The sequence below is a fragment of the Pterocles gutturalis genome, unplaced genomic scaffold, assembly GCF_000699245.1.
Source record: "Pterocles gutturalis isolate BGI_N339 unplaced genomic scaffold, ASM69924v1 scaffold15428, whole genome shotgun sequence".
NCBI lineage: Eukaryota > Metazoa > Chordata > Aves > Pterocliformes > Pteroclidae > Pterocles > Pterocles gutturalis.
The window spans coordinates 4,607-15,510 of record NW_010118288.1 but is presented as its reverse complement, the minus strand read 5'-3'; the positions used below and the strand labels follow the sequence as shown (position 1 = coordinate 15,510).

At 53.0% G+C, this 10,904-nt stretch overlaps 1 protein-coding gene across 1 annotated transcript in view; it reads right to left on the bottom strand.

The window, feature by feature from the left end:
* Positions 1 to 10,904, bottom strand: part of OCRL (oculocerebrorenal syndrome of Lowe) — a gene marked incomplete at both ends in the record, with an annotated part of 16,457 nt that overhangs the window by 1,144 nt on the left and 4,409 nt on the right. The window contains 9 exon segments of the mRNA XM_010076149.1: positions 1,928 to 1,951; positions 4,356 to 4,591; positions 4,811 to 4,976; positions 5,285 to 5,395; positions 6,052 to 6,187; positions 7,153 to 7,262; positions 8,288 to 8,399; positions 9,835 to 10,022; positions 10,163 to 10,279. Coding sequence (XP_010074451.1) covers positions 1,928 to 1,951; positions 4,356 to 4,591; positions 4,811 to 4,976; positions 5,285 to 5,395; positions 6,052 to 6,187; positions 7,153 to 7,262; positions 8,288 to 8,399; positions 9,835 to 10,022; positions 10,163 to 10,279 — 1,200 coding nt within the window.

The window sequence follows — 10,904 nt, the reverse complement described above, 5'->3', positions numbered from 1 at the left end:
TGAACAGACCACCCTGACACCATTGTCACGTTCTCCCACTTATTCCTGCAAAGCAGCTGATGAGCAAAACTGCTCACACAACTCCATCATGCCAATCTTCAGGGGGATCAACGTTTTGTGTCTGATTTTACTGTCACTTTACCGTCGCTCAGGTCCCTGTGTGCTCCCAAGGAGGAAGCCACGCACAGCTCTGCTGAGGCACACGCAGCAGAAGCCCCCAGAAGAGACAGGCACAAGCAGGAACACAAACCCACCGACACAGGCGGAGAGGAGCACCGCAAGCCACACGCAAAGCGCTTCATTTCAGCTGCCAGATTATGGGACAACTGCAATCGCTGTCCCTCTGCAGCGCACACAATCGCTCACGGCCAGCTGGGGTTGGGTTTGGCTTCCCCCAGCGCACCCAGGGACACCGCAGGTCCCGGCAGCACCGGCATTAGCCACGCTTGCCCCACAGCACCGCACAGCTTTGCTTTGCCCCGCACACCAGCAGATTTTACCCAGCGAGCAGATGCTGGGTCACGGCTCCACGTCTGCCTCACTCAGACAAGTGCACGGGGACAGTTTGGAAGGAGAACTGTTGGCAAGCACCCTACAGCCTTCCCCCAGGAGGGAAAAAGGAAGGGCTGGGGACCCTCCAAGAGAGCTCAGCAACAGCAAACCCCCACCCAGGGCATCACCGCGCCGGGGCCGGTGGCAGAGCAGCACCCGACGCTGTCAGGCTGCCCTTGGCACAGCGTGGAGAGCTGCGGAGACCACCGGGCAGGAGAGCCCAGCTGCTGGGAGCAGAGGAGGAGGAGCAGGAGAAGGCTAGGGGCTCCTCAGGGCGGAGGAGGAAGAGAAGGAGGAGGAGGAGGCGGTGCTGGGCTGTGGGTGCTCCCTGTGCGCTGGCCGGGCACCGAGCGCCCTCTCCTGCCCTGCGCAGGAAGGGAAGCCTTGGAACGAGATGATCTCTAAGGTCCCTTCCAACCCAAACCACTCTGTGATCCTACGTCACCGCGTCCTCCTCCTGCACAGGGTGGTCCCAGAAGGCAGGCAGCACGCTCCCGGCTTCCCCACTGCCAGGAAGGGGTCTGGGTGCTTCATCAGGTTCAACACCTGTGTTCAGTGCCCTCTTGGAGAGGGGACATCCCCTCCCTCTGCTGTGTCACCCCATCACTGCACTGACAGCCGAGAGAGGGACAAGCCACCAGCCCAGAAAGCCTGCGCAGAGCCAGCTTGGACAAGGTACCGAATGTCTGAGCCAGCACAGGGAGAGCAGGAACAGCGCTGTCACGCACACCCCAGCATCTCCGGTTGCTCTCCGAGTGACAGAGGTGACTCGCTCAGCCTCCAGCGCAGAGCACAGCGCAAAGCACGGCAGTGATCCTGCCCTGGCATCGGTGTCCGGGAGAGCCAGCAGCCCGGGCTTTGCTGCTCCAGGAAGCAGGGAAACATCTGTCTCCTCTGCCAGGCCCTTCCTCAGCCTCCATAAGGGCACAACAAGACGGAAAGAGCAAAAGATTTCAGTTTTCCAGTTCAGCCCTCTTTCCGCATGTCTGCGGAGAGTGCTGTGGTGAGCCCCACCTTCTGTGCGTGGTCAGAGCTCATTCCGACATGTCAAAGGTTGCCAATCTTTTCTGGAAATACCTATCATTGCTGCCAGGAGCAGAAGATTGTTTTGGTTTGGGTTTTTTTTTTTTCCCCAAAGCAAATTTGTTGAGCTGTAAGCAGCTCAGTCGGGCTGGCTCCATCTCGGCTGCGGGGTCACTCTGTGCTCCTGTGTGTTCTCATTTCCCCATGGCTGCGCTAAGAGGCTTTGCTGGAACAAGTGCTCCCTCCGCACCCACCTCCCCTCCCCTCCTCAGCAGAAAACAAGGGGGAAAATCTTGTTCTTTACAAACAAGGCATTGAGAGGCACATCTTCCCCAGCAATCGCTTGTGTTACCTTTTCTAAGAAGCTGTCTTCTCCCTGAGAGCAGTGGAAAGAGAGAAGAGGAAAAAGCATGTTAAGAGAGAGAACACATCCCAGATTAAGCAGAAACCTACTTTGCATTACAAGGACCCGCTGAACCCAGGTCCTTTACACGTTTTGCTGACATGGCCAAAGTTAAACCTGCGGTGAGAGATTTGCCTGCCAATTAGCAAAAATCCTGCTCACGTGATGCACAACCTTGTCAGGATTTCTGCAACGGCTGCAAGCAGCACTGTTCGCTACCTAGCAAACAGCAAACAGGGGTGTCTGCCAGGAAGAAGTTCCCCTTCTTGTATCCTCCTGGTCAGAAATCAATATCCCCACATTATTTCAGCTACCTTCCCCTGCGGCCAGGCCAGAGAGAACCCATTCCCTGGGCTAAATCTGTATTTCTGAGTGTGTGGCAGCTGCGGAGCCGCCAGGCCCCCTAAGAGGCTTTGCGTACAGTCGGGGAAATGAGTGTTTGTGCTCAAAACCCCGGCTGCTCGGCTGTCTCAGCCTAATAGCATTAACACACTGTAAGGAGGGGCACACCAAACCCCCCCCAGGCCGCGTGTCCGACCCCTCCGGCGATCCTGAACTGCGGCATCCGTTCAGGGCTCAGCTGGAAACGCTGGAAACCACAGCACAGGAAGGGAGCAGCACCTCGGTTCCCCCGCCACCTCTGCGGTGCCCGTTGCCTTTGGAGGCTCACGCAGCCACAACAGACTGCAGAACAGCTTGCTCCGAACGCGAGCTGGCGCAGGTTCTTCTGCCAAGGCACAGTCACAGGCTTGGGACGCCAGACAGGCAGGCTGCGCAGGAGGGGGCTTGTTTCGTAACGGGGTGAGTCATCCCAACAGCCTCCTGACCACCTACCTGCCTGTGCCCCGCTGCTCACCTCTCTTCCCGTAGGGTTCTGCACAACCAGCTCCCTGAGACTGACCCGTTCCTGACAAAGATTCTGCAAGAGGCTTTTTAAAGCCCTCAGTAGGATCCCCAGAAAAAAGCAGGATGAGACACCAATACTGAAATCCCAAAGGCGAGGTGCTCAAGCATCTCCATGAGAACCAGGAGACCTACGCTTTGCTGTCCCACACCCAGCTGCCTCTCGGACCCCTCCTGACCTCCCGCTGCTGAAGACAGCAGATGCAGGCTAGCCAGGCTGAGAAAAATGCCTGAAGCAGTGAACGACAAGCCCTAACACTACATAAGTGCAGGAGGGAGAACAGTTCTTAATACACAACCACACTGCCTGCCTCCCACACCATCTGAGCACCAGCTAAACACACGTAACTGGACCGAGATGCTCCTGGGCTCTGTGCACCAGCCCTCCCTTGCAGAAAGTGCTCAGCTTGTCCTGTCTCCAGGAATTTCTGAACTCACAGGTATGATCCAAACCGAAAGACCTAAAATAGCTCTAAAACGACAGCAGCTTTATAATCTAAGTGTTGCTTTGGGCCGTTACACATCGTATTCCCCGCGTTTGCCTAACGTGTTCTGATGGAAGTGCTGCAGTCACACCGACCTCACCGGCACACGAGACCCTTTCCTTGCTGCAGGTACTGGGACAGGGAACTCCTCTCCCATCATTTTGCTTCCTGAACTTCTGTAAGTTTCACTGAATAACAGAAGAAGAAACCGACAGGTAAAGAAAGCAGAAGCAGCCTCAGAATACACCCAGTAACAGCATGTGTCTGTGAGAGCAGAAGCTGACTCCTGAGCCCCTACCTATCAAGCGAGAAGTCAGTGCTGAGCACTGAGCAGGGAAGAGCAGGTGGAAAAGCCACTAAGTCTGACAAAATGCTCCAGACCAAGTGCAACACATTTCTAGAACAAGACTGACTTTCAGTTGAATCCTGAAAAGTACAAAGTGTTCGACAAACTAGCCAGAGAGGCTGCAAGCCTGGCCATCTGCTGAGCTGTACCACCAGTTCACCCAACAGCATCAAATTCCTTCCTTCGGTCCTTCTGCTTCTGCTTATTCTTTCCCCTGAGCCGAGCGAATGCTACAAGTGTCCAGAAGGAAAAGGATCCTGGAGGGCTCGTCACCGCAGAAGAAGCCCGGGCTCCTCGGAGCATTCCAGTCACACCTCTTGCAACACACCAGTGCCACCCAGCTGAGCCGGCCACCACCAGCATGACAGTGACACAAACCACAAGGTGCTGGGATCACTTTGGTGTCCCACCAAACAATATTGAGAACCCACTCAGAAACAGGGAATAAAGTACAGGCTGTCATAAGCCGTTGGTTGTGGTGGAGGAAATAACAAAGAGCACCTCAAGGTCTGGAAAAAGCCAACCAGCTCAGAGCCGGCAGAGCTGGCCCAAGCTGAAGGCATCGCTCCTGCTTTCAGGAGCAACCAGAAGGGAATGTGCTCTCTCCCTGTTAAGAGAGCTGCTCCAGAACGCTGCTACTCACCAGGTCAATGAGTTTGGTGACTGGAACTTCTCGGATCGGTCGCCTCATTCGGCACAAGGCCTCCAGGGAGGTGCCAAAGCAGCTGGGCAGGTAGTTCCCACTGATGGTAAGGAAATAGTCCTTCCCTCGGTCCAAGTGAAGGACAAGAATATCCTCAATTTTATCCTCGCCAGAGTTCAGAAGCGTTACTGAGTCCTTACTGACGTAGACGCTCAGGGAGATGTCCGTGCTCTCATCTGCAACAGACAGGAGCTCTCAGGAACACACAGACACTCTCCAAAAGGGGTGACAAGGACCAACATACAGTGTCAGGGACAAAGGCCACAAAACCCACCAGACAGACAGACAAGGATGATGGCAAGAAAGGCGAGACATCAGAAAGATGGGAAGGACTGAACAGAGGTGCGGTGGCAGTCTGCACCAGTACCTGCTGTAGAAACCGCAGCGAAACTCACCTGTCTCCAGGTACCCTTCGCAAGGCTCGGCCCGAAGCCAGGGCTTACAGTAGTGGCTGTCATTGAGCTTTGGGATGAAGGAGAAATGACAGGGGACCTGCCCGTTGTTGGTGATCTGGAACTTCTGCTTCTGGAGCTGACGGAACTTCACATTCTCAAACTCAAACTGCAGAGCAGAGAGAAGACGCAAATCAAATCACGCTAATGGGCATGATGGGACACACAGCAAGGCACCCGGGCTCTGCAGCGGCAGCCCACCACTGAGAAGCGCCCACCCAAAGCAGTACTCCTGACAGAAGACCTGCCAAGAAGCCAAGGTAAGATGCTCCTTCTAATCTGATTCCCGATCATAAGATCATGGATCAAGTTCAATTTCCTACAGTCCAGTTTACTGGATCAGTCTTTAAAGCAGCTCCAGCACTTCTAAGGCCACTGTGTTCAGGCAGTGGACAGGGACTCAGGTTTCATCCTCACCTCTCTCCTGCTCAGCTCCAGCGAAGGAAGAAAGTCATTCTCCCTTCGGTCCATTGAACGAACAAAGTCATCAAACACCTTCCGATACTTCTGCTCATCCACAACCTTTACCTGTGGAAGATCAGAAAACACTCAGCAGTTTCTGAGCAGCTTCACAGGAACTCTTTTGATCACGAGCAAACTGCAGAAGTGCAAGGTGTCTCTAAGCACTTGCTACGTGCAGCTGAAAGGCTAAGAGAACTTGCATGCACAGGTGCGCCTCCAGGCTGCACACACAACTTCAGGTGTATTTTACCCCTACAGATGCTACTAGGGTCTTTCCAGCCGCTGATCACACCACTGGGAAATTGCTGGGAGCAATCTCTGTGGGACAGCAGTGGCACCCCACAGCACTACTCCTGGTTCTCCAGAGGAGAGGAGAAAGGCTCTCTCCTTCAAGGAGACTTGAGCTGCCTAGGTAGCAGGAAGCAGCGTCGTTAAAGCAGTCGATGGGAATGCCTTTCTGTTTCCTCCGTGACCACGCCTGCTCGGGTAAACTCCAGCACGGCTGTGGCGTAATGCTGTCCCCAACAGCTGCCGAGCTGTTTGCTGCGCAGAGCCTGTCCCGGCTGCCACGCAGCAGCACACCTATGCAGCAGACACACCCCTTTCTTATTTACTCTGTCCTCTTGCAGCAGCATTAGCAGAGGCGTCTCGACTACACAACCACCTCCCGAAGGAATGCACGACACTACGGTGATCCTACCCCAGCACATAAAATAAGTTACCCCGATGCGGAAAAGCGCGCTGACGGGCTTGTGGTCGCTCGTCTTCAGGTCCATGTGGCTGCAATACCGGAGCTGACTGATGTTCCCACCTCTCCAAAGGATTCGATCACACCACGCTGGCACACGACACTTCCCACTACAAAGAAGAACAGGTTACCAGGGCAATCCGGCCATCCTAATAAACCACACGAGTTGTTCCTCTTCCCAGCCCGGCAGCCCCCTCCACCCTCGCTGTAAATGACTGCATCAGCAGCAATAGGATGAACTCTACCACTTCCCTCAACTTCAACTCTATGTTATTTCGTCTGCTCTCTTCCCCTTTTCCTATACGGCAGCTAAAATTCCCATCCTTTCCAGCATTGGGAAACAAAACAACCTCAAACAAGAGCATTTCCACAGCCTGAAGCCATGTGCACTGTGACCCCAGCTGCACTTGCTTCTTTTGCCGCCAGATCTTTCTGCCCACTACGGTGTGATCCATCGCTTATTGCTTCCTCTACGGAAAGTCTACTCAGCTATTACTATTATGTTGTGAAGTCTGGATCCCGGGCTATCCTTCTCCAGATTAACTACTGTGCTGACTCATAAACACAGGCTGGGTAGAATCCCATCACTGTATGGTCTGAAACTCCTTCTTGGGAGTTTCTCCATTTGGAGCAAGCTTCTGCAGCCTGTGGGAGGCACCAAGCAGGAACCGCCACCGCTATCACAGCGTAGCCACCCCTGCGGTTGTGCAAGTCAGGGGACAGGATGACTCAGAGAGAGCGTTTCCTCATCCCTTCAATTCCTTTTATACCGTTTGTCTGTCCCTGGTAGGAGAAAAAACCCTCCAGCGCAGGGCTGGCTGTGAGTTCCCACGTCACCGCCTCCATCGACTGGAATCAGCAGCAACCGAGGTTCAAGGCATGAGCCTGGTCATCATACACAGGCTCTGCTTAGCTCAGACAGCAGGGGAAATGAGGGAGGGCAAACTCATCTGTGCACTCCAGCCACCCCCACAACACTGAGAGGTAGTGCCAGCTCTAGGAAGCAGGAAATCAAGTTTTGTGAGAAAATGCTTTTTATGTCATAGGCAAACACGTCCATCGGCGGCTGATCTACCTGGAGTCCCAGCGATCGGTTTTGGAGTCATATTTATATGTGGGGATGAATCTTATCTCTCCCTCGGTGAAATCTGTGAACGCCTTCTTATGAGCACGCTGAATATTTAGCTAAAGCAGAAAAAGAACACCTTAAAAAGCCAGAAACAAGAAAGCACCCCTCAGACCCCCCACGCAGCAGAGTGTCAGAGAACAGATCTATAGGCGGAGCAATCGCAGGACGTGCCCCACACTGCCTCTCAGACCTCACACCTTTAACAAACGTAAAAAATCAACAATCAGTGGAATGTGTTCTGAACAGCCTGAATACAACGTGGCGCAGCGCTGCCTACCAGACCGCACAGACAGCACCAAACAAGAGTTAAGGGAAATACTAATTGCTCCACTGGTGCTAAATGCCTTCGTTAGTTTTCAGGCTTAAGCAGCACCACCATTAATATTTCACTGCCAATCGTTTCAGTCAAAGCTTCCAGGAGCGCGCTTGGCACTGACACCACCTTCCCTTTCTCATTTACTCTTCTGAAAAATCTCCCGGTTGGTTTCCTCACAAAAATCTAAGCTACAGCTGTTTTCTGCATGAAGCTCCGCAGTAGAGCAGAACAGAATCAATCGGGTTTGCTGTTACATCGTGTGTCACAGACGATATTCCACGATTTCTGTTCATGTTTCACAGGTACAATCCTTCATCTCAAAGGCACATCTGGTGCTGTCTCACTTTTCAGCGTGCTGCAGAGAAATGCCGAGGGGGAAGGCTACAGCAGAGAATTTGGGTCAGGCTGGATGAGCAGAGCCTCGGCTACCGGCACCGGACTCCAGAACAATTCCCTTCCAGAACACCAACTACAGAGACTTTTGTTGCCGTGACAAATTCCTACATTCCAGCTTGTAGTTTGTACATAAGAGAGAACTCTTCCAACGAGACTCAAAGACCCTTCTACGGTAACTACTGGAGTTATCCAGCTAACCCTGGTGTAACGCACAATCTATCTGTTTAGGCGGCTGATGGCACCAGGACACCCAGAGCTCTGTCTGTAGACACTTATCAGAGTGCCTGCCAGCTCCTCGGCAGCACAGGCACGTCCCCAGACCAAGCTGGCCTCATGGGTAGGGAGCAAACATCAGCGAAGCTCACTGACCTGGTCGTACATCAGCAGCTTCGGCAGCTCGTTCTTACTGATCAGATCTTTCACTTCGCTGGCATCAGGGAGACACAGCCGGTAGTTCAGGTCTCCCAGCCAGATGACAACGCTGAGAACAAACGGGAACAGAAGAGCCAGCAGTCAGCACCGCAGGATGCAGAGGGAAGAAGGGGCAGGGGAGAACAGGGGGGTGGTTGCTGGTGACTGGGGCTGAGACACAGGGAAGACCAAAGATCGAGTCTGACAGCAGAAACATCCCATGGCAGCAATACAACAGTACTAAGCCCATCTCCTCTGGAACCCCTCATGGGATTGAAGATTTACTTTAATGGGAAACACTTGAGTTTGCCTCAGTCTGAAAAAGCCTGAGAACACCCCCAGCTCTCTAATGAAGTGGAGCCAGCACATCTCACCGAGCTTCCCAACCTCTCAAGCTACACAAGATCCATCGAGCGTTCAGGCTCTTCTGGTGCACAAAGAGGGCAACGACGAAGCTGTTTGTCCACAGCCAGACAGGCTGATGTGCTCAGACCTCACGGGACACCACAGGATTACCGGCTGGTTTTCCACTGCCTTTCTTTCAGCCAGGTCAGGCCACCACCGTATCACCTACCCAGCAAAGACTGAGACTGCAGAACCGGCAAGAGCAGAGTTAGGTGCCTGCTGAGTTTATCAGCTCCAGAACGTCATTGTCCCATCTCCCCATCAGCCGTACCTCACCAGTGCCTGCTCTTACTCTGCTGCTCTCTGGGCTTTCAGACACACCTACAGCCTTCTCATCACCAGCAGCTAAAGAAACACTTGTCGTACTCACTCTTTATAAAGGTTTCACTTAAAGATTAACATCTAAATCCCTCTCTAGTATCAAAGCTCCTCCTGTTTACAGTCAAACCTCAAAATTTCCATTAATGGATTATCAAGGATAATCTAATATTTGAAGTTTTTTCTGTACATTTTATTTTCAGTTTTTAAATGGTTTAAATATGAACTACAGAAGTATTAATAATTTGTATCAAGGTTAAGAAAACTTAATTTCTACGCTTTGCTGTACATGTTTGAGTCTGATTTTGATTATTCAGCACCACTGTCACCTCATCAATAATAATAATTTAAAAAATCAAGTATTGCCTGCAAATTATCCAATTAATTTAAAAAGAAACTGAAATAGCAATCGTAAGCCCTTGTTACCCAAAAAAGCCTGAACAGCACAGCCTCTGCCCATCCTGCCACCCCTTTTCACTCCCATTTCCCATCACAAAACCCCTCCCCTCGGTTTCTTCAAGCCCTGCAACGTTCAGCCATCAGCTCAGGAACGGCACCTGCTGAAATGGGAGAAACACACACAACACACAAGGACAGGGCCGTCGGGGACAGGCTGCATGAGTCACCACTGGGAGAAGGTGACCATACAGTTTGGGTGCCGGAGCTCTCACACACCAGAGGCCAAAAAACTTCTCTACAGGAAATCTCCTGTTGCTGTGACTCTGATCTGATTTGGGTTATTCAACACTGCTGCAAGAGGGAGAACAGCAAAGCAAACTCACTCGTGTTTCATGATGTTTAGCGGAGGTAGGCTTTCATCGGAGGTGACAAAACTCATGCGGGCACAGATGTCCTTGTAATCCTGGTTTCGTCGCTCGAAGTCCTCGACATGGGCAGCGAGGTGGGAGTTGACGATGCAGAAGGAGGTGTTGTGAAACACAAACCGCACTGCCACGCCGCCCTTATTGCCCTGGGGAGAGCAGGTACCAGCGGCGGTTAGGGAAGGCGGCAGGCGAGGCGCCGGGGAGGAGACAGGGCTGGCACGGGCAGGGGAACAAAGCCAGGCCGTGCCACTTCTCGCATGGATGCGCAGAAGCCTCGGTGACTCACCATCTTGCCCATGATTCCCGTGCCCACAGTCTCTGTCATGATCTCTCTGATGTTGCTCAGCTGATCCTTCTTAGCAAATATGAGCAACATCATCCCAACCAGACGGACCATTTGCACCTGCAAAAACAAAAAGGATCCCGAGTTCCCAGAAAGGCAGTGGAAACATTTCCCTGCTCTGCCTGCCGTTCTGCTTCTCCGGCTCTCCCCGTTCCTCGTCACGGTTTGTACTCAATCCCTGCTCGCAGGGGTTCAGCTGGAAGAGCCCAAGCACTCAGCCCGCTCTGCCGGAGCAGAATTTGCACACAACCACAAGTCTTATCTAGGGTTCAGTCACTTCCCCCTGCCTGCAGTCATACCCTGCTCTCTCCCTCTCACGAGGGTGGCAGAAATTCACCTCTAACTCAAGCAAAGCAAAGGGATGGTCACACGAGCCCCTCCGCAGTGCCCTGGCTCCCTCTCGATGAGCCTCAGCTCAGCAAGGTGCCCTGTTTTCCTGCTGCGATTACCTGTAACGTGCCACCGAGCCCAGCTCAAGGCAAGCAGGACAGGGGTGTGACAGTGAACACACGGGCTGAGGAGGAAGAGGAAACTAGTTAATGTATTCAGGGCTGGCACCTACAGCAGCAAGCTCTGCTGCAGCAGAGATAAACAACGGCTTGCTCTAACCCAGCCAGAATGAACTCCGGCTGCCACAGCTGAAGCAATCCTGCCCCGAGGCAGCAGCCTCTGGAAGAGTTCGTCT